The 24,593-nt window shown below is 39.2% G+C and overlaps 1 protein-coding gene across 3 annotated transcripts in view; it reads right to left on the bottom strand.

Moving 5' to 3' along the window:
• Positions 1–612: 612 nt before the first annotated feature.
• degs1 (delta(4)-desaturase, sphingolipid 1) overlaps positions 613–24,593 on the bottom strand; it is a 34,763-nt gene continuing 10,782 nt past the window's right edge. For all 3 annotated transcript variants that reach the window (XM_088421191.1, XM_088421190.1, XM_088421188.1), the window contains one exon: positions 613–1,109. In XM_088421191.1, coding sequence (XP_088277317.1) covers positions 963–1,109 — 147 coding nt within the window. In that variant the 3' untranslated portion in view covers positions 613–962. The remainder of the gene's footprint in view (positions 1,110–24,593) is intronic.

Genomic DNA, 24,593 nt, shown 5'->3' with positions numbered 1-24,593 from the left:
CTTTGATGTTTAAAATGGATTAACCAGAGCTTCCTCAAAATTTCTTGGAAAGATGGGTTAGTTATGAATAATGTCAAAACACAGTGTCAGTTTTCATAAAACGCAATACTATGCAAACAAATTGTTTGCCAAGAACACACAAACTTTGAGGGTCTTACATTTCATGCTAACTCATGAAATGCTGCACACACATCAGGCCTTGTATAATCATACATATTTTAATACATTACTGCATGATTTCTATAAAAAGGTTGAGTAGGTCTTCCTTATATACATATATTATCATTATTATTTTTTTTTTTTTTTTACAGAGGCAGCCCCAGTTGTGTGGTTCAAATAGATCTACGAAAATTGCTAGGAATGTGCAGCATCTGTAGACGCACAAATAAGTCGCTTATATGCTAATATAACCCAACCAGTCACTCTAATGACTCTAGATACAGGCATTTCAAGACCTGGGGGAGGCGCAATAAACATGTTATACATAGTTATATACCCTTCTGGGGAAAATTGACCTTTTTATGTTTTAATGCACCGTTCAAAAAAATAAAAATGTAATTATTTGTGTTATGAGTAATAACTTTTCTAAAAAAAAATCTGAGAAGTGAAAAATTGGCATAATGATGCATTTAATTATTGGAAAAGTTTACAGTCATTAGTGCATTTGATACGGAAAGGAAAAAAGATGCTGAAATGTGTTGCAAGTACAGACGTAAAATGGTACACTTGAACAAAATTGTCAGAAAAAAACAATAAAATGTAAAATTTCTCTGCAACTAAACCATTTCATTGTTAGTTGTCTTGATTTTAGAATATATTTCATTTTAGAATGGTTGACCTACACATAACTGGGCAGAGCCAACACTGCCCATAAATAGAAACAAAATGTCTCATACCACTTGACAACAACATTTTGAATGTTAATACAAAGATGTTTCGGTCCAGAGAAGCGCTCATTGAAATTACTCCAGTTTGACATCTCCTTTCAGCTTCCTCTTGACTCGTGAGTATGGGCTTAATGTGTCATCCATGATGAAGTCATACAGGACCTTGACCCATGATGTGTACTGAGGAAGGCCATCATAATACTCTGACGCTATTTTCTTGACCTGCAAAACAGGAATAGAAAATGAGGATTAAGAGTACTGGCCACCATGCACAGCAAGTTTTTTTTTTTTTTTTTTTTTTACAATATTTTTAAATGTGCACTCGTTCAAAGCTCAATAAATGCAGTGGATTTGAGTAATATTTTGACTCAAATTAGTTTTATAAAGTTTTTCTAAAATTTTGGGTGCCACACCCACTTGTGTTAACAACTATAAACTTTTGTAACTACATACTTCAAAAGCTATTTCAACATTCAGTTAGATTGATATTTTTTGTGATTTTAAGTAACACAGTACTAACATTGATTTGAATTACGCATAAACAAATAAGTTAACATTTTCACCCTTTGCTGAATGTTTGGACTGAATGGTTGGACTGTGGGAAAGTTCCTGCCCAATGGCTTTGCCTGCTGTCAAGTCATCATTGCACTATATAGCAATGTTTTCTGTAAACTATATTGTTTACCTGTACTTGTTTGAAATGTGTATCTATTTGTCTGTATTTGGTACATGCAGCACCCACTTCAACTTGTGGGCCTGGAAGGGGGCTTCTCCCACTTGTGGTCCCTTCTGGAGGTTTCTGATTTTCCCCTAATGTGGTTTTTGAGTTTTTCCTTACCCTTCTGGGAGCTTTGACAGGGGATGCTGTTGTGTACCTTACACCGAAAAGATGTCTCTGTAAGACTTCTTTTTTCGAAAGAAGTCTCGTCATGACCTCTTTTCATCTGTGAAGCCCTTTGAGACTTTGGTGATTTAGGGCTATACAAATAAAATTTGATTGATTGAAAAATTTGTGCAGTATTAATGTTCCATAATGTAATTTATCCTTTTTAAATTGTTTTTGGTTAACATAATATCTGGAGAGTAGTGTAATAAAAGTCTGGAGCCCCTAATATAACTTTTGATCATGCATACATCCATCATCTCGACTGCTTATTCGTTGAGGGTCATGGACACGCTGGAGGCTACCACAATTGCCTTCGGGTGATAGGCCTAAACTGGTTGCCAGCCAATTGTCAAACATTTGATCAAGAACTCCCTAATCACCAAAAACATCTAATACACAAAGAAAAAAAAAACATATGACACAAATTGTTGTGGTGGAACAGCAATAAATAAATTTTAAAACCACATTTGCAACACTAGGAAGCAATGTTTAATCACTTCCCTGTTTACAGCACACACATTTATTGATTGATGTACAGTCCGTTAGCAACAGATGTCTGACTGCAATGAGGCAATACCCAAGAACTAAAAACATACCAAAGGTTTCTGATTACTTTCAAGGTTAGTGAACATAAATTAAAAAGTTTTCCTTAGGACCAATAGAAACCCTGAACAGCATACCTTTTTTCAAGACATTCAATATTCATTAAAACATACAACATGACGCTAAAATATTGCATGGAGATTGAGGTCAATGCCTCCAGAATGGACTGGTGGACCAGCTTTTTAAGAAGGGGGACCGGAAAGTGTGTTTAAATTACAGAGAGATCACACTCAGCCTCCCTGGTAAGGTCTATTCCTGGGTGCTTAAGAGGAGAGTCCATCGGTTAAGTAAGTCAAATTTATTTTCAGTAAGGGTTAGACTGAGACAAGGACGCCATTTGTCACTAATTCTGTCCATTACTTTTATGGACAGAATTTCTAGGCACAGCCAAAGCTTTAAGATTTATGCTAACCATTTTTGAACTGGCATGCTTCAACTATACAGTGGGCCCCCGTGTTACAAGATTGATCCGTTCCGCAGTTGGGCTTCTAAGGTGAATTCACCGTTTGACGGGTAATCCAAACCTCTGTTAAATAGCTAATGCGTTTAACCCCAGGTAAAATCATCAAAATTGTTCATACATATCAAAATTTGGTACCAAAATAGTATAGTAAGTGCTCCATATATATAATACATGTATACAATCAGAAAACATCACAAATGAAAAATGACAGAAAGGATTTATTTACCTTTGAGTGGCGCTTTTTATGCCCATATTCCTTAGTAAGGGTAGCCTAGGCTCGGCTAGCTTCGTATTTCTTGATTATCTTCACATCACTAGCAATCTTGGGACCCATGGCTAAGCCTTTCAACTTTGAATCAAGCAGTAAAATGCATTATAAATAAAGTTTTGCAACCACTCACAATCGAACAAAGCTTGACCGTTCCGTCACATTGACAAAAACCTTTATAACTCAGCTGAATAACCTTTAAAATATGTGAAAGTTGACTGTATCATTTAGACTCATGGTCTAAATATTCTACATTACACATTTCCAAATTACCAAGAGCAAAACCTGGTGGCAGACAAAAAAGTTAATTTTTACACTCATGTTCTGTGTTGTGCTGGTTTCAGTCAATTCACAGAAAAATAGTCAGGAGAATATTGAGAGAGGGAACATTATGACTCAAGTTTTATTACTCTTCAAATTTGGGCGCGGCCTTTACATCGCCGGACAGACCGGTAAAACTTAATATAATTTGACCAAGATGATCTTCTCTAAATTTCATTTCATGGGAGTACAATGTGAAGCTCACTTTTTTTCTTCGTAGTGCTGGCGCCACCTGGTGGCAGCAAAAATTTACATTTTCATATGTATGTACCTTGTTGAGCCTGTCAAAGTAATATCTGATTTTTTTTCAGACAGGCCTTCAGACACGCCTAACTTCCTCCACCAAATATTACGATGCCTATACAGCAGTTTTCCTTCCGCCGATTTATCGTAACTGTATATGTAGTTCGACCCCTATGATCTCGTCACGACTTCAAACGTTAAATAAAAGTCAATTCCTACAGACATCAACGAACACATATTCCATCGTTGTGCTAGAATCACCTTGTGGCATAAAACATTATATTACCTTTTTTTTTATTCCATACACAGTGAGCCCCGTATGCAGTCTCAACCAGTGGATCCAGATGAAAAGATAAAGACGACAATTAGATGCCATTAGTTGGGATTCATTTCGGGTTGCCATTGATGTGTGTGTGAGCCCCCGGTTTACGAACTCCCTGTTTTATGAGCTTTTCATCTGACGAACGTGGACTGCGGCGTTTTTTGTCCCCCTCTTTCGCCAAAACCTTCGTCTTATGAATAATCTAATATGCCGGTCAGTGTGTCCGCACGATTTTTTTCGCCTTGCTGCGTCAACAAATTAAATATTCACGCATGACAAGGAGATGCCGATATGCTATTGGTCTTATAAGGTCTCAGTCACAGTCTCACTCACGGAGATGCTGATATGCTATTGGTCGATTAAGGTTACAGTCACAGTCTCAGTCACGGAGATGCCGATATGCCATTGGTCGATTAAGGTCACAGTCCCGGTCTCAGTCACAGAAATGCGGATATGCTATTGGCCAGCGTCACGTCAATCACAGAAATGCCGATATGCTATTGGCCGAACGCCTTCATCTAGCTAGATGGCACAGCTGGTTGGTGTGTTGTGAAGACTTTGCAAACTTTATCCGTTAGACATGGCTTCTAAAATTGGTAGTGGCCGTAAAGGAAGAAGAGGATGATGACAATAGAAACGAAGCAGGAGATAATAAAAAAATACGAAGGAGGCGCACGCATAGTTAACCTTGCTCCTGACTATGGCCGTAACCGCTCGGCAATCTTCTAAGGGCAAGAATTTCCTTGCCAGGGGACGAACTTCGGTCAACAACAAAATGGAGAGGCTTCTTCTATTATGGATTAAAGAGAAGGAAATCGCCGGTGATATGTTCTAGCTTGAGAAAAGTTCCCGTTTAAGAAAATAAATAAATAAATTCTGCGGGTTGGTCTCTGCTCCCCTCCGCCTCCACCCAGCTCAAGTCACGTTGCTCCAAAGGTAAATGTCATTTTTCCTTTGTATATGTTATTTAATTTAACTGTACAGTAGATTATGTTACTCATTTTTAATATGTGTATAAAGTCGTGATGTTTTTACCTAAGGTTTTTGCACGCGTTGCACGCATTTACTAATTGACATAGGTTTGGATTGCCCGTCATACGAGCAATTCGAGTTACGAGCAAAGCTGAACAGCTGAACAGATTAAGTTCGTAACACGGGGGCCCACTGTACTTAGTTGAGGCCGTTGAACAAATGCTAATGAAAATTTGACCTTTTCTAAATCATTGACTTCTACTGTTCGCTTGCATATGCACTAATACATTCATACCCAAATATGTTCATACCTCGAACTGTTCATCCTTCAACGTGCTCAGGTCTGTGAGAGCCCGTTATAGCTGCTTGCAGCTCTAGTTATTGTTAGGGCCCGAGCAACTACCGCTGCGAGAGCCCTCTTGTTTTTCTCCGGATTATTATTATTATTATTAGGGCCCGAGCAGCTACCACTGTGAGAGCCCTCTTGTTTTTCTCCGGATTATTATTATTAGGGCCCGAGCAGCTACCGCTGCGAGAGCCCTCTTGTTTTTCTCCGGATTATTAGGGCCCGAGCAGCTACCGCTGCGAGAGCCCTCTTGTTTTTCTCCAGATTATTATTATTAGGGCCCGAGCAGCTACCGCTGCGAGAGCCCTTGTTTTTCTCCAGATTATTATTATTAGGGCCCGAGCAGCTACCGCTGCGAGAGCCCTCTTGTTTTTCTCCAGATTATTATTAGGGCCCGAGCAGCTACCGCTGCGAGAGCCCTCTTGTTTTTCTCCGGATTATTATTAGGGCCCGAGCAGCTACCGCTGCGAGAGCCCTCTTGTTTTTCTCCAGATTATTATTATTATTATTATTATTAGGGCCCGAGCAGCTACCGCTGCAAGAGCCCTCTTGTTTTTCTCCGGATTATTATTAGGGCCCGAGCAGCTACCGCTGCGAGAGCCCTCTTGTAGGGCCCGAGCAGCTACCGCTGCGAGAGCCCTCTTGTTTTTCTCCAGATTATTAGGGCCCGAGCAGCTACCGCTGCGAGAGCCCTCTTGTTTTTCTCCGGATTATTATTATTATTAGGGCCCGAGCAGCTACCGCTGCGAGAGCCCTCTTGTTTTTCTCCAGATTATTATTTAGGGCCCGAGCAGCTACCGCTGCGAGAGCCCTCTTGTTTTTCTCCAGATTATTATTATTAGGGCCCGAGCAGCTACCGCTGCGAGAGCCCTCTTGTTTTTCTCCGGATTATTAGGGCCCGAGCAGCTACCGCTGCGAGAGCCCTCTTGTTTTTCTCCAGATTATTATTAGGGCCCGAGCAGCTACCGCTGCGAGAGCCCTCTTGTTTTTCTCCAGATTATTATTATTATTATTATTATTATTATTATTATTTACTGTGCAGCGCTTTTCCATTTTTGAGGGCCTAAACATGCACGAAAAGTCACCAAAATTTGCACATTTGTCGGGCCCGGTGAAAAATTGGATATTTTTGTGTTTCCCAAAACAATGCAAAAAAAATGGCTCTGCAGCGCCACCTAAGGTCGAAAAAGTGCACCTGGTCCCGGCCCGTTTGACCTAGAGCTACGAAAATTTTTAGGCATATGTAGGACCTAGAGACCTACAAAAAAGTCAGCGCGAGCCATGTGCTCAGATGTACAGAAAAAGAGTTATGAATTTTTGAATGTGCATTTTTGGCCCATTTTTGCACGTTTGCAGGTCCCAAACTGCTCCTTGTTTCTCCCAAACGCTTTACTCAATCGCCTTCAAATTTGCTGTGGTCTATATTCACACATAGGGGCACAAGTGGGCAAAATTTGGTGCAGATCCGCTGACATATATGATAGGGGCGTGGCTTCAAATTATGTGTTCAATTTTTCCTTCGCCAAGAGTGACAAAAACCTTAATAACTTTGATGTACTAGCTTAAAAAAATCTAAAACTTCATAGACACATGGAAACTTATGTCTTTAACACCTTTAAAAAGAGTTTTTTTATATACCTACTAGCGCCGCCTAGTGGTTGATTAAAATGTCATTTTTTACACTTTCATGTATTGTGCTCAGTCTGTTTGAGTAAAACAAATGAAAATTGGTCAGAATATCATTAAGACATGGAATATTAAGGTTTTAAAATTTTACGACTTTTCGATAATGGGCGTAGTCTGCACGCCACCTCAAAGTCAGATGACTCGCCAAAACGAAAAAAGTGGCTGTAATTGGTCCCAAAATGGCCTTATGAGTGGAAAATAGCATCTCACTCCCGGCCCGTTTGACCTAGAGCTCCAAAAATTTGTAGCCTTATGTAGGACCTCGAGCCCTACAAAAAAGTCAGCGCGAGCCCTATGCTCAGATGTACAGAAAGAGAGTTATGAATTTTTGAATGTGCACCTTTAGCCCGTTTTTGCTCATTTGCAGGTCCCGAACTGCTCCTTTTTTCTCCCAAACGCTTGACCCGATCGACTTCAAATTTGCTGTGATGTTTTATCTGACTGTCAGGCACAATTGTTCAAATTTTTGTGATGATCCGCCATCAAATATGTTGGGGGCGGGGCTTTATATTATGCCTTTGATGATTACTTTGCCACATGTGAAACAAACCTTTATAACTCAGCTTTACAAGCTTAGAAAAATCTGAAACTTCACAGACACATGGAGACTCAAGCCCTTAACACAAGTGTGTAAAAAAATCTTCAATTGCTTATAAGGCCATCTAGTGGCAAACAAAAATGTCAGTCTGATGTCTCGCCAAAACGAACAAAGTTGCTGTGTTTGGTCCCAGATGGTCTTATCTTTTCTAAACTTCATATATTTGATGGGTTTCCAATGCGGAATACACCTATCAACGTATTTTTTGTTATAGTGCGAGCGCCACCTAGTGGCAGCCAAAAATAGAGCATTTTTTAAACGTTTTTATGTGTTTAGCTGAGCCCTTTGAAGAAATATTGCTGAAATTAGGTCTGAAAAGCCTCTAGACAGCCCTGCTGACCTCCACCAAATTTTACGAAGTTTCGATAATGGGCGTGGCCTCTACGACCATTTTCATTCCGAAGCTTTATCTGTCCAGTAAAAGTTGCTCTAATTTGACCCAGATGATCTGATCTTCTCACAATTTCACACATTGGATGAAAATATTCTCCTGAACATATCGACAAAAATATATTCCAGTTTAAAGCTAGCGCCACCTAGTGGCTGCAAAAAATGTCATTAGTCGAAAGATTACAGTCAATCCTGTTTGGTTTGACCTACAGCTATGAAACTTTGTAGGCAAATGAAGGACTGCAAGACCTACAAAAAAGTCAATAGAAGTGATGTGCTAGGATGTACAGAAAAATTGTTAAGAATTTTTTTAATGTGCAGTTTTGTCCCATTCTTAGACATTAGCTGGTCTCAAACTAGTGCCTTTTTCTCTTAAACGATTCACCCCATTACCTTCAACTTTGGCATGAATCATTATCCAACTGAGGGGCACACATAGTCCAAATATCATGAAGATCTCTTGACAGAAAAGATGGGGGCGGAGCTTCAAATTATGTTTAATACTTCCTTCGCCAAGAGTGACAAAAATGTTAATAACTCAGCTATGACAGCTTCAAACCATCTGAAACTTTCCTGGGACTTTAAAAGTCATGCAATAATACAGCTATGTGATAAACTTTCAAATCATTTACAGCGCCACCCAGTGGCGGACAAAAATCTCATTTTTTATACTTTTATGTACTGTGAAATGCCTGTTTGACTAAATGAACTCAAAAATGGTCAGAAAAGCTAGGACACATTGGAACATTAAGGTTCTCAACTTTTATGACTTTTCATTAAAGGGCGTGGCCTCTATGCAAACTCAAAGTCTGATGTCTCCCCAAAACGGTGAAAGTTGCTGTAATTGGACCTAGATGATCTGATGTTTGCAAAACTTCATATATGGGATGGGAGTCCAATGTGAAACACACCTACAAGCCTATTTTTTATCATAGTACGAGCGCCACCTAGTGGCAGCAAAAAATTTAGCAAATCCTTAATGTTTTTATGTACTCTGCTGAGCCCCTTGAAGTGATATCCCTTAAATGTTTTCTGAAAAGCCAGTGGCCATGCCTTATGCCCTCCACAAATCAGTACGATGTTTCGACAGTGGGTGTGGCCTATATGGCATTGAAAGTCACAAAATTGGAACAATAAAAGCTGCAGTAACTCCACCCACATTGTCCCACCTTGTCTAAATTTTACATATTTGGTAAGAGTCCTGCACTGAAGTCATCTACAACTACTATTTCATCGTTCATAGTCCTTGTTCATACCCCGACCTGTTCATACCCCAACGTGCACAGGTCTGCGAGGGCCCTTTATAGCTGCTTGCAGCTCTAGTTATTATTATTATTATTAGGGCCCGAGCAGCTACCGCTGCGAGAGCCCTCTTGTTTTTCTCCAGATTATTATTATTATTATTATTATTATTATTATTATTTACTGTGCAGCGCTTTTCCATTTTTGAGGGCCTAAACATGCACGAAAAGTCACCAAAATTTGCACATTTGTCGGGCCCGGTGAAAAATTGGATATTTTTGTGTTTCCCAAAACAATGCAAAAAAAATGGCTCTGCAGCGCCACCTAAGGTTGAAAAAGTGCACCTGGTCCCGGCCCGTTTGACCTAGAGCTACGAAAATTTTTAGGCATATGTAGGACCTAGAGACCTACAAAAAAGTCAGCGCGAGCCATGTGCTCAGATGTACAGAAAAAGAGTTATGAATTTTTGAATGTGCATTTTTGGCCCTTTTTTGCACGTTTGTAGGTCCCAAACTGCTCCTTGTTTCTCCTAAACGCTTTACTCAATCACCTTCAAATTTGCTGTGGTGCATATTCACACATAGGGGCACAAGTGGGCAAAATTTGGTGCAGATCCGCTGGCATATATGATAGGGGCGTGGCTTCAAATTATGTGTTCAATTTTTCCTTCGCCAAGAGGGACATAAACCTTAATAACTTTGATGTATTAGCTTAAAAAAATCTAAAACTTCATAGACACATGGAAACTTATGTCTTTAACACCTTTGAAAAAATTTTTTTTTAATACCTACTAGCGCCGCCTAGTGGTTGATTAAAATGTCATTTTTTACACTTTCATGTATTGTGCTCAGTCTGTTTGAGTAAAACAAATGAAAATCGGTCAGAATATCATTAACACATGGAATATTAAGGTTTTAAAATTTTACGACTTTTCGATAATGGGCGTAGTCTGCACGCCACCTCAAAGTCAGATGACTCGCCAAAACGAAAAAAGTGTCTGTAATTGGCCCCAAAATGGCCTTATGAGTGGAAAATAGCCTCTCACTCCCGGCCCGTTTGACCTAGAGCTCCAAAAATTTGTAGCCTTATGTAGGACCTCGAGCCCTACAAAAAAGTCAGCGCGTGCCATGTGCTCAGATGTACAGAAAGAGAGTTATGAATTTTTGAATGTGCACTTTTGGCCCGTTTTTGCTCATTTGCAGGTCCCGAACTGCTCCTTTTTTCTCCCAAACCCTTGACCTGATCGACTTCAAATTTGCTGTGATGTTTTATCTGACTGTGAGGCACAATTGTTCAAATTTTTGTGATGATCCGCCATCAAATATGTTGGGGGCGGGGCTTTATATTATGCCTTTGATGATTACTTTGCCACATGTGAAACAAACCTTTATAACTCAGCTTTACAAGCTTGGAAAAATCTGAAAATTCACAGACACATGAAGACTCAAGCCCTTAACACAAGTGTTTAAAAAAATCTTCAATTGCTTATAAAGCCATCTAGTGGCAAACAAAAATGTCAGTCTGATGTCTCGCCAAAACGAACAAAGTTGCTGTGTTTGGTCCCAGATGGGCTTATCTTTTCTAAACTTCATATATTTGATGGGTTTCCAATGCGGAATACACCTATTAACTTATTTTTTGTTATAGTGCGAGCGCCACCTAGTGGCAGCCAAAAATATAGCATTTTTTAAACATTTTTATGTGTTTATTTGAGCCCTTTGAAGTAATATCGCTGAAATTAAGTCTGAAAAGCCTCTAGACAGCCCTGCTGACCTCCACCAAATTTTACGAAGTTTCGATAATGGGTGTGGCCTCTACGGCCATTTTCATTCCGAAGCTTTATCTGTCCAGTAAAAGTTGCTGTAATTTGACCCAGATGATCTGATCTTCTCACAATTTCACACATTGGATGAAAATATTCTCCTGAACATATCGACAAAAATATATTCCAGTTTAAAGCTAGCGCCACCTAGTGGCTGCAAAAAATGTCATTAGTCGAACGCTTACAGTCAATCCTGTTTGGTTTGACCTACAGCTATGAAACTTTGTAGGCAAATGAAGGACTGCATGTCCTACAAAAAAGTCAATACAAGTGATGTGCTAGGATGTACAGAAAAATTGTTATGAATTTTTTTAATGTGCAGTTTTGTCCCATTCTTAGACATTAGCTGGTCTCAAACTAGTGCCTTTTTCTCTTAAATGATTCACCCCATTACCTTCAACTTTGGCATGAATCATTATCCAACTGAGGGGCACACATAGTCCAAATATCGTGAAGATCTCTTGACAGAAAAGATGGGGGCGGAGCTTCAAATTATGTTTAATAATTCCTTCGCCAAGAGTGACAAAAATGTTAATAACTCAGCTATGACAGCTTCAAACCATCTGAAACTTTCCTGGGACTTTAAAAGTCATGGAATAATACAGCTATGTGATAAACTTTCTAATCATTTACAGCGCCACCCAGTGGCGGACAAAAATCTCATTTTTTATACTTTTATGTACTGTGAAATGCCTGTTTGACTAAATGAACTAAAAAATGGTCAGAAAAGCTATGACACATTGGAAGATTAAGGGTCTCAACTTTTATGACTTTTCATTAAAGGGCGTGGCCTCTATGCAAACTCAAAGTCTGATGTCTCCCCAAAACGGTAAAAGTTGCTGTAATTGGACCTAGATGATCTGATGTTTGCAAAACTTCATATATGGGATGGGAGTCCAATGTGAAACACACCTACAAGCCTATTTTTTTATCATAGTACGAGCGCCACCTAGTGGCAGCAAAAAATATAGCAAATCCTTAATGTTTTTATGTACTCTGCTGAGCCCCTTGAAGTGATATCCCTTAAATGTTTTCTGAAAAGCCAGTGGCCATGCCTTATGCCCTCCACAAATCAGTACGATGTTTCGACAGTGGGTGTGGCCTATATGGCATTGAAAGTCACAAAATTGGAACAATAAAAGCTGCAGTAACTCCACCCACATTGTCCCACCTTGTCTAAATTTTACATATTTGGTAAGAGTCCTGCACTGAAGTCATCTACAACTACTATTTCATTGTTCATAGTCCTTGTTCATACCCCGACCTGTTCATACCCCAACGTGCACAGGTCTGCGAGGGCCCTTTATAGCTGCTTGCAGCTCTAGTTATTATTATTATTTACTGTGCAGCGCTTTTCCATTTTTGAGGGCCTAAACATGCACGAAAAGTCACCAAAATTTGCACATTTGTCGGGCCCGGTGAAAAATTTGATATTTTTGTGTTTCCCAAAACAATGCAAAAAAAATGGCTCTGCAGCGCCACCTAAGGTTGAAAAAGTGCACCTGGTCCCGGCCCGTTTGACCTAGAGCTACGAAAATTTTTAGGCATATGTAGGACCTAGAGACCTACAAAAAAGTCAGCGCGAGCCATGTGCTCAGATGTACAGAAAAAGAGTTATGAATTTTTGAATGTGCATTTTTGGCCCATTTTTGCACGTTTGTAGGTCCCAAACTGCTCCTTGTTTCTCCTAAACGCTTTACTCAATCACCTTCAAATTTGCTGTGGTCCATATTCACACATAGGGGCACAAGTGGGCAAAATTTGGTGCAGATCCGCTGGCATATATGATAGGGGCGTGGCTTCAAATTATGTGTTGTATTTTTCCTTCGCCAAGAGGGACATAAACCTTAATAACTTTGATGTACTAGCTTAAAAAAATCTAAAACTTCATAGACACATGGAAACTTATGTCTTTAACACCTTTGAAAAAAGTTTTTTCAAATACCTACTAGCGCCGCCTAGTGGTTGATTAAAATGTCATTTTTTACACTTTCATGTATTGTGCTCAGTCTGTTTGAGTAAAACAAATGAAAATTGGTCAGAATATCATTAAGACATGGAATATTAAGGCTTTAAAATTTTACGACTTTTCGATAATGGGCGTAGTCTGCACGCCACCTCAAAGTCAGATGACTCGCCAAAACGAAAAAAGTGGCTGTAATTGGCCCCAAAATGGCCTTATGAGTGGAAAATAGCCTCTCACTCCCGGCCCGTTTGACCTAGAGCTCCAAAAATTTGTAGACTTATGTAGGACCTCGAGCCCTACAAAAAAGTCAGCGCGAGCCATATGCTCAGATGTACAGAAAGAGAGTTATGAATTTTTGAATGTGCACCTTTGGCCCGTTTTTGCTCATTTGCAGGTCCCGAACTGCTCCTTTTTTCTCCCAAACCCTTGACCTGATCGACTTCAAATTTGCTGTGATGTTTTATCTGACTGTGAGGCACAATTGTTCACATTTTTGTGATGATCCGCCATCAAATATGTTGGGGGCGGGGCTTTATATTATGCCTTTGATGATTACTTTGCCACATGTGAAACAAACCTTTATAACTCAGCTTTACAAGCTTGGAAAAATCTGAAAATTCACAGACACATGAAGACTCAAGCCCTTAACACAAGTGTTTAAAAAAATCTTCAATTGCTTATAAAGCCATCTAGTGGCAAACAAAAATGTCAGTCTGATGTCTCGCCAAAACGAACAAAGTTGCTGTGTTTGGTCCCAGATGGGCTTATCTTTTCTAAACTTCATATATTTGATGGGTTTCCAATGCGGAATACACCTATTAACGTATTTTTTGTTATAGTGCGAGCGCCACCTAGTGGCAGCCAAAAATATAGCATTTTTTAAACATTTTTATGTGTTTAGCTGAGCCCTTTGAAGTAATATCGCTGAAATTAAGTCTGAAAAGCCTCTAGACAGCCCTGCTGACCTCCACCAAATTTTACGAAGTTTCGATAATGGGTGTGGCCTCTACGGCCATTTTCATTCCGAATTTTTATCTGTCCAGTAAAAGTTGCTGTAATTTTACCCAGATGATCTGATCTTCTCACAATTTCACACATTGGATGAAAATATTCTCCTGAACATATCGACAAAAATATATTCCAGTTTAAAGCTAGCGCCACTTAGTGGCTGCAAAAAATGTCATTAGTCGAACGATTACAGTCAATCCTGTTTGGTTTGACCTACAGCTATGAAACTTTGTAGGCAAATGAAGGACTGCATGCCCTACAAAAAAGTCAATACAAGTGATGTGCTAGGATGTACAGAAAAATTGTTATGAATTTTTTTAATGTGCAGTTTTGTCCCATTCTTAGACATTAGCTGGTCTCAAACTAGTGCCTTTTTCTCTTAAATGATTCACCCCATTACCTTCAACTTTGGCATGAATCATTATCCAACTGAGGGGCACACATAGTCCAAATATCGTGAAGATCTCTTGACATAAAAGATGGGGGCGGAGCTTCAAATTATGTTTAATACTTCCTTTGCCAAGAGTAACAAAAATCTTAATAACTCAGCTATGACAGCTTCAAACCATCTGAAACTTTCCTGGGCCTTTAAAAGTAATGCAATAATACAGCTATGTGATAAACTTTCAAATCATTTACAGCGCCACCCAGTGGCGGACAAAAATATCATTTTTTATACTTTTATGTACTGTGAAATGCCTGTTTGACTAAATGAACTAAAAAATGGTCAGAAAAGCTATGACACATTGGAACATTAAGGTTCTCAACTTTTATGACTTTTCATTAAAGGGTGTGGCCTCTATGCAAACTCAAAGTCTGATGTCTCCCCAAAACGGTAAAAGTTGCTGTAATTGGACCTAGATGATCTGATGTTTGCAAAACTTCATATATGGGATGGGAGTCCAATGTGAAACACACCTACAAGCCTATTTTTTATCATAGTACGAGCGCCACCTAGTGGCAGCAAAAAATATAGCAAATCCTTAATGTTTTTATGTACTCTGCTGAGCCCCTTGAAGTGATATATCCCTTAAATGTTTTCTGAAAAGCCAGTGGCCATGCCTTATGCCCCCCACAAATCAGTACAATGTTTCGACAGTGGGTGTGGCCTATATGGCATTGAAAGTCACAAAATTTGAACAATAAAAGCTGCAGTAACTCCACACACATTGTCCCACCTTGTCTAAATTTTACATATTTGGTAATAGTCCTGCACTGAAGTGATCTACAACAAATTTTTCATCATTCATAGTCCTTGTTCATACCCCGACCTGTTCATACCCCAACGTGCACAGGTCTGCGAGGGCCCTTTATAGCTGCTTGCAGCTCTAGTTATTATTATTATTATTTACTGTGCAGCGCTTTTCCATTTTTGAGGGCCTAAACATGCACGAAAAGTCACCAAAATTTGCACATTTGTCGGGCCCGGTGAAAAATTGGATATTTTTGTGTTTCCAAAAACAATGCAAAAAAAATGGCTCTGCAGCGCCACCTAAGGTTGAAAAAGTGCACCTGGTCCCGGCCCGTTTGACCTAGAGCTACGAAAATTTTTAGCCATATGTAGGACCTAGAGACCTACAAAAAAGTCAGCGCGAGCCATGTGCTCAGATGTACAGAAAAAGAGTTATGAATTTTTGAATGTGCATTTTTGGCCCATTTTTGCACGTTTGCAGGTCCCAAACTGCTCCTTGTTTCTCCTAAACGCTGTACTCAATCGCCTTCAAATTTGCTGTGGTCCATATTCACACATAGGGGCACAAGTGGGCAAAATTTGGTGTAGATTAGCTGACATATATGATAGGGGCGTGGCTTCAAATTATGTGTTCAATTTTTCCTTCGCCAAGAGTGACATAAACCTTAATAACTTTGTTGTACTAGCTTAAAAAAATCTAAAACTTCATTGACACACGGGAACTTATGTCTTTAACACCTTTGAAAAAAGTTTTTTTCAATACCTACTAGCGCCGCCTAGTGGTTGATTAAAATGTCATTTTTTACAGTTTCATGTATTGTGCTCAGTCTGTTTGAGTAAAACTAGTGAAAATTAGTCAGAATATCATTAAGACATGGAATATTAAGATTTTAAAATTTTATGACTTTTCGATCATGGGCGTGGTCTGCACGCCACTTCAAAGTCAGATGACTCGCCAAAACAAAAAAAGTGTCTGTAATTGGCCCCAAAATGGCCTTATGAGTGGAAAATAGCCTCTTACTCCCGGCCCATTTGACCTAGAGCTCCAAAAATTTGTAGCCTTATGTAGGACCTCAAGCCCTACAAAAAAGTCAGCGTGAGCCATATGCTCAGATGTACATAAAGAGAGTTATGAATTTTTGAATGTGCACCTTTGGCCCGTTTTTGCTCATTTGCAGGTCCCGAATTGCTCCTTTTTTCTCCCAAACGCTTGACCCGATCGACTTCAAATTTGCTGTGATGTTTTATCTGACTGTGAGGCCCAATTGTTCAAATTTTCGTGACGATCCGCAATCAAATATGTTGGGGGCGGGGCTTCATATTAAGCCTTTGATGATTACTTTGCCACATGTGAAACAAACCTTTATAACTCAGCTTTCCAAGCTTGGAAAAATCTGACACTTCACAGACACATGGAGACTCAAGCCCTTAACACATGTGTTTAAAAAAATCTTCAATTGCTTATAAGGCCACCTAGTGGCAAACAAAAATGTCAGTCTGATTTCTCGCGAAAACGAACAAAGTTGCTGTATTTGGACCCAGATGGTCTTATCTTTTCTAAACATTACATATTTGATGGATTTCCAATGCGGAATACACCTATCAACTTATTTTTTGCTATAGTGTGAGCGCCACCTAGTGGCAGGCAAAAATATAGCATTTTTTAAACGTTTTTATGTGTTTAGCTGAGCCCTTTGAAGTAATATCGCTGAAATTAAGTCTGAAAAGCCTCTAGACAGCCTTGCTGTCCTCCACCAAATTTTACGAAGTTTCGATAATGGGCGTGGCCTCTATGACCATTTTCATTCCGAAGCTTTATCTGTCCAGTAAAAGTTGCTGTAATTTGACCCAGATGATCTGATCTTCTCACAATTTCACACATTGGATAAAAATATTCTCCTGAATATAGCGACAAAAATTTATTCCAGTTTAAAGCTAGCGCCACCTAGTGGCTGCAAAAAAAGTCATTAGTCGAAAGATTACAGTCAATCCTGTTTGGTTTGACCGACAGCTATGAAACTTTGTAGGCTAATGGAGGACTGTAAGACCTACAAAAATGTCAATAGAAGTGATTTGCTAGGATGTACAGAAAAATTGTTATGAATTTTTTTAATGTGCAGTTTTGTCCCATTCTTAGACATTAGCTGGTCTCAAACTAGTGCCTTTTTCTCTTGAACGATTCACCCCATTACCTTCAACTTTGGCATGAATCATTATCCAACTGAGGGGCACACATAGTCTAAATATCGTGAAGATCTCTCGACATAAAAGATGGGGGCGGAGCTTCAAATTATGTTTAATACTTCCTTTGCCAAGAGTGACAAAAAACTTAATAACTCCGGTATGACAGCTTTAAACCACCTGAAACTTTCCTGGGACTTTAAAAGTCATGCAATAATACAGCTATGTGATAAACTTTCAAATCATTTACAGCGCCACCCAGTGGCGGACAAAAATCTATTTTTTTTTACTTTTATGTACTGTGAAATGCCTGTTTGACTAAATGAACTCAAAAATGGTCAGAAAAGCTATGACACATTGGAACATTAAGGTTCTCAACTTTTATGACTTTTCATTAAAGGGCGTGGCCTCTATGCCAACTCAAAATCTGATGTCTCGCGCGCAAACGGTAAAAGTTGCTGTAATTGGACCTAGACGATCTGATATTTTTAAAACTTCATATATGGGATGGGAGTCCAATGTGAAACACACCTACAGGCCTATTTTTTTATCATAGTACGAGCGCCACCTAGTGGCAGCAAAAACTATAGCAAATCCTTAACGTTTTATGTGCTGAGCCCCTTGAAGTGATATCCCTTAAATGTTTTCTGAAAAGCCAGTGGCCATGCCTTATGCCCTCCACAAATCGGTACGATGTTTCCACAGTGGGTGTGGCCTATATGGCATTGAAAGTAACAAAATTGGAACAGTAAAAGCTGCAGTAACTCCACCCACATTGTCCCACCTTGTCTAAATTTTACATATTTGGTAAAAGTCCTGCACTGAAGTGATCTACAACAAATTTTTCATCATTCATAGTCCTTGTTCATACCCCGACCTGTTCATACCCCAACGTGCACAGGTCTGCGAGGGCCCTTTATAGCTGCTTGCAGCTCTAGTTATTATTATTATTATTATTTACTGTGCAGCGCTTTTCCATTTTTGAGGGCCTAAACATGCACGAAAAGTCACCAAAATTTGCACATTTGTCGGGCCCGGTGAAAAATTGGATATTTTTGTGTTTCCCAAAACAATGCAAAAAAAATGGCTCTGCAGCGCCACCTAAGGTTGAAAAAGTGCACCTGGTCCCGGCCCGTTTCACCTAGAGCTACGAAAATTTTTAGGCATATATAGGACCTAGAGACCTACAAAAAAGTCAACGTGAGCCATGTGCTCAGATGTACAGAAAAAGAGTTATGAATTTTTGAATGTGCATTTTTGGCCCATTTTTGCACGTTTGCAGGTCCCAAACTGCTCCTTGTTTCTCCTAAACGCTTTACTCAATCGCCTTCAAATTTGCTGTGGTCCATATTCACACATAGAGGCACAAGTGGGCAAAATTTGGTGCAGATCCGCTGACATATATGATAGGGGCGTGGCTTCAACTTATGTGTTCAATTTTTCCTTCGCCAAGAGTGACATAAACCTTAATAACTTTGATGTACTAGCTTAAAAAAATCTAAAACTTCATAGACACATGAAAACTTATGTCTTTAACACATTTGAAAAAAGTTTTTTTCAATACCTACTAGCGCCGCCTAGTGGTTGATTAAAATGTCATTTTTTACAGTTTCATGTATTGTGCTCAGTCTGTTTGAGTAAAACAAGTGAAAATTGGTCAGAATATCATTAAGACATGGAATATTAAGATTTTAAAATTTTATGACTTTTCGATAATGGGCGTGGCCTGCACGCCACTTCAAAGTCAGATGACTCGCCAAAACGAAAAAAGTGGCTGTAATTGGCCCCAAAATGGCCTTATGAGTGGAAAATAGCCTCTTACTCCCGGCCCATTTGACCTAGAGCTACAAAAGTTTGTAGCCTTATGTAGGACCTCGAGCCCTACAAAAAAGTCAGCGCGAGCCATATGCTCAGATGTACAGAAAGAGAGTTATGAATTTTTGAATGTGCACTTTTGGCCCGTTTTTGCTCATTTGCAGGTCCCGAACTGCTCCTTTTTTCTCCCAAACGCTTGACCCGATCGCCTTCAAATTTGCTGTGATGTTTTATCTGACTGTGAGGCACAATTGTTCAAATTTTCGTGATGATCCGCCATCAAATATGTTGGGGGCGGGGCTTCATATTATGCCTTTGATGATTACTTTGCCACATGTGAAACAAACCTTTATAACTCAGCTTTACAAGCTTAGAAAAATCTGAAACTTCACATACACATGAAGACTTAAGCCCTTAACACAAGTGTTTAAAAAAATCTTCAATTGCTTATAAGGCCATCTAGTGGCAAACAAAAATGTCAGTCTGATGTCTCGCCAAAACGAACAAAGTTGCTGTATTTGGACCCAGATGGTCTTATATTTTCTAAACATTAGATATTTGATGGATTTCCAATGCGGAATACACCTATCAACTTATTTTTTGTTATAGTGCGAGCGCCACCTAGTGGCAGCCAAAAATATAGCATTTTTTAAACGTTTTTATGTGTTTAGCTGAGCCCTTTGAAGTAATATCGCTGAAATTAAGTCTGCAAAGCCTCTAGACAGCCTTGCTGACCTCCACCAAATTTTACGAAGTTTCGCTAATGGGCGTGGCCTCTACGACCATTTTCAATCCAAAGCTTTATCTGTCCAGTAAAAGTTGCTGTAATTTGACCCAGATGATCTGATCTTCTCACAATTTCACACATTGGATGAAAATATTCTCCTGAACATATCGACAAAAATATATTCCAGTTTAAAGCTAGCGCCACCTAGTGGCTGCAAAAAATGTCATTAGTCGAAAGATTACAGTCAATCCTGTTTGGTTTGACCTACAGCCATGAAACCTTGTAGGCAAATGAAGGACTGCAAGACCTATAAAAAAGTCAATAGAAGTGATGTGCTAGGATGAACAGAAAAATTGTTATGAATTTTTTTAATGTGCAGTTTTGTCCCATTCTTAGACATTAGCTGGTCTCAAACTAGTGCCTTTTTCTCTTAAACGATTCACCCCATTACCTTCAACTTTGGCATGAATCATTATCCAACTGAGGGGCACACATAGTCCAAATATCGTGAAGATCACTTGACATAAAAGATGCGGGCGGAGCTTCAAATTATGTTTAATACTTCCTTCGCCATGAGTGACAAAAATCTTAATAACTCAGCTATGACTGCTTCAAAACATCTGAAACTTTCCTGGGACTTTAAAAGTCATGCAATAATACAGCTATGTGATAAACTTTCAAATCATTTACAGCGCCACCCAGTGGCGGACTAAAATCTCATTTTTTATACTTTTATGTACTGTGAAATGCCTGTTTGACTAAATGAACTCAAAAATGGTCAGAAAAGCTATGACACATTGGAACATTAAGGTTCTCAACTTTTATGACTTTTCAAAAAAGGGCGTGGCCTCTATGCCAACTTAAAATTCGATGTCTCGCGAAAACGGTAAAAGTTGCTGTAATTGGACCTAGATGATCTGATGTTTGCAAAACTTCATATATGGGATGGGAGTCCAATGTGAAACACACCTAGGAGCCTATTTTTTATCATAGTACGAGCGCCACCTAATGGCAGTAATGAATATAGCAAATCCTTAACGTTTTTATGTACTCTGCTGAGCCCCTTGAAGTGATATCCCTTAAATGTTTTCTGAAAAGCCAGTGGCCATGCCTTATGCCCTCCACAAATCAGTACGATGTTTCGACAGTGGGTATGGCCTTTAAGGCATTGAAAGTTACAATATTGGAACAATAAAAGCTGCAGTAACTCCACCCACATTGTCCCACCTTGTCTAAATTTTACATTTTTGGTAAGAGTCCTGCACTGAAGTCACCTACAACTACTTTTTCATCATTCATAGTCCTTGTTCATACCCCGACCTGTTCATACCCCAACGTGCACAGGTCTGCGAGGGCCCTTTATAGCTGCTTGCAGCTCTAGTTATTATTATTATTTACTGTGCAGCGCTTTTCCATTTTTGAGGGCCTAAACATGCACGAAAAGTCACCAAAATTTGCACATTTGTCGGGCCCGGTGAAAAATTTGATATTTTTGTGTTTTCCAAAAAAATGCAAAAAAAATGGCTCTGCAGCGCCACCTAAGGTCAAAAAAGTGCACCTGGTCCCGGCCCGTTTGACCTAGAGCTACGAAAATTTTTAGGCATATGTAGGACCTAGAGACCTACAAAAAAGTCAGCGTGAGCCATGTGCTCAGATGTACAGAAAAAGAGTTATGAATTTTTGATTGTGCATTTTTGGCCCATTTTTGCACGTTTGCAGGTCCCAAACTGCTCCTTGTTTCTCCTAAACGCTTTACTCAATCGCCTTCAAATTTGCTGTGGTCTATAATTAGACATAGGGGCACAAGTGGGCAAAATTTGGTGCAGATCCGCTGACATATATGATAGGGGCGTGGCTTCAAATTATGTGTTCAATTTTTCCTTCGCCAAGAGGGACAAAAACCTTAATAACTTTGATGTACTAGCTTAAAAAAATCTAAAACTTCATAGACACATAGAAACTTATGTCTTTAACACTTTTACAAAAAGTTTTTTAAAATACCTACTAGCGCCACCTAGTGGTTGATTAAAATGTCCTATTTTACACTTTCATGTATTGTGCTCAGTCTGTTTGAGTAAAACAAATGAAAATTGGTCAGAATATCATTAAGACATGGAATATTAAGGTTTTAAAATTTTACGACTTTTCGATAATGGGCGTAGTCTGCACGCCACCTCAAAGTTAGATGACTCGCTAAAACGAAAAAAGTGGCTGTAATTGGCCCCAAAATGGCCTTATGAGTGGAAAATAGCCTCTCACTCCCGGCCCGTTTGACCTAGAGCTCCAAAAATTTGTACCCTTATGTAGGACCTCGAGCCCTACAAAAAAGTCAGCGCGAGCCATATGCTCAGATGTACAGAAAGAGAGTTATGAATTTTTGAATGTGCACCTTTGGCCCGTTTTTGCTCATTTGCAGGTCCCGAACTGCTCCTTTTTTCTCCTAAACGCTTTACTTAATCGACGTCAAATTTGCTGTAATGTTTTATCTGACTGTGAGGCACAATTCAAAACAAACCTTTATAACTCAGCTTTACAAGCTTGGAAAAATCTGAAACTTCACAGACACATGAAGACTCAAGCCCTTAACACATGTGTTTAAAAAAATCTTCAATTGCTTATAAGGCCACCTAGTGGCAAACAAAAATGTCAGTCTGATGTCTCGCCAAAACGAACAAAGTTGCTGTATTTGGACCCAGATGGTCTTATCTTTTCTAAACTTCATATATTTGATGGGTTTCCAATGCAAAATACACTTATTAACGTATTTTTTGTCATAATGCGAGCGCCACCTAGTGGCAGGCAAAAATATAGCATTTTTTAAACGTTTTTATGTGTTTAGCTGAGCCCTTTGAAGTAATATCGATGAAATTAAGTCTGACAAGCCTCTAGACAGCTGTGCTAACCTCCACCAAATTTTACGAAGTTTCGATAATGGGCGTGGCCTCTACGTCCATTTTCCTTCCGAAGCTTTATTGGACCAATAAAAGCTGCTGTAATTTGACCCAGATAATCTGATCTTCTCACAATTTCACACATTGGAAGAAAATCTATTCCTGAAGACATTGACAAACATATATTTCAGTTTAAAGCTAGCGCCACCTAGTGGCTGCAAAAAATGGCATTAGTCGAAAGATTGGAGTCAATCCTGTTTGGTTTGACCTACAGCGATAAAACTTTTTAGGCATATGTAGGATTGTAGACCTACAAAAAAGTCAATAGAAGTGATGTGCTAGGATGTACAGAATAATTGTTATGAATTTTTTTAATGTGCAATTTTGCCCCATTCTTAGACATTAGCTGGTCTAAAACTAGTGCCTTTTTCTCTTAAACGGTTCACCCCATTAGCTTCTACATTGACATGGACTATTAGCAGATATAGCGGCACAAATATGCCAAAAATTGTGAAGATTCCATGACTTGCAAAATATGGGTGGAGCTTCAAATTATTTTGAATATTTCCTTCGCCAAGAGTGACAAAAACCTTAATAACTCAGCTGTTTCAGCAGCATACCATGTGAAACTCTGCAGGGACTTTAAAAGTCATGCCCTAATACAGCTATATGATAAACTTCCAAATCATTTACAGTGCCACCTAGTGGCGGACAAAAATCTAATTTTTTACACTTTCATGTGCTGTGCAATGCCTGTTTGACTAAATGAACTCAAAAGTGGTCAGAAAAGCTATGACAGAGTGGAAAATGAATGTTCTCAACTTTTATGACTTTTCCATAGAGGGCGTGGCCTCATTTTTACACTTTCAGTCATTTTTTACACTTTTCTGTACTATGCATCGCCTGTTTGACTAAATGAACTAAAAAATGGTCAGAAAAGCTTTGAGACATTGGAACATGAAGGTTCTTAACTTTTATGACTTTTCAATAGAGGGCGTGGCCTCTATGTCAATTTAAAGTCTGGTGTCTCGCCAAAACGGTAAAACTTGCTGTAATTGGACCTAGATGATCTGATATTTTCAAAACGTCATATATGGGATGGGAGTCCAATGTGAAACACCACGACAAGCCTATTTTTTATCGTAGTGCGAGCGCCACGTAGTTGCAGCAAAAAATATAGCATCTCCTTAACTTTTTTATGTACTCTGCTGAGCCACTTGAAGTGATATCCCTTAAATGTTGTCTGAAAAGCCATTGGCCATGCCTAATGCCCTCCACCAAATAGTACGATGTTTCTACAATGGGCATGGCCTACACGGCAGCGCAAAGTCACACATCTGTAACAATAAAAGCTGCAGTAACTCATCCCACATTATCCCACAATCTCCAAATTTTACATATTTGATAAGATTCCTGCACTGAAGTCATCTACAAATAATTGTTTATCGTTCATACTCCTACATGTTCATACCCCGATCTGTTCATACCCCAACGTGCACAGGTCTGCGAGGGCCCTTTTTAGCTGCTTGCAGCTCTGATTATTATTATTCTCCGAAATAAATCACATTTTGAGGGCCTAAACATGCACGATAAGTCACCAAAATTTGCACTCATTAGGCCTGCTGTAAAATTTAGTATTTTGGGGTTTTCATACATAAAATCTAAAAAAATGATTTTTAGCGCCACCTAGAATCGAACACTTCTCCTTGGTCACGGCCCGTTTCACCTAGCGCGATGAAATGTTTTAGGCATATATAGGACCTC

Source organism: Hippichthys cyanospilos, chromosome 8, assembly GCF_059441005.1.
Source record: "Hippichthys cyanospilos isolate Australia breed blue-spotted pipefish chromosome 8, RoL_Hcya_1.0, whole genome shotgun sequence".
Taxonomy (NCBI): Eukaryota; Metazoa; Chordata; class Actinopteri; order Syngnathiformes; family Syngnathidae; genus Hippichthys; species Hippichthys cyanospilos.
This window is presented reverse-complemented; position numbering and strand designations above follow the sequence as displayed.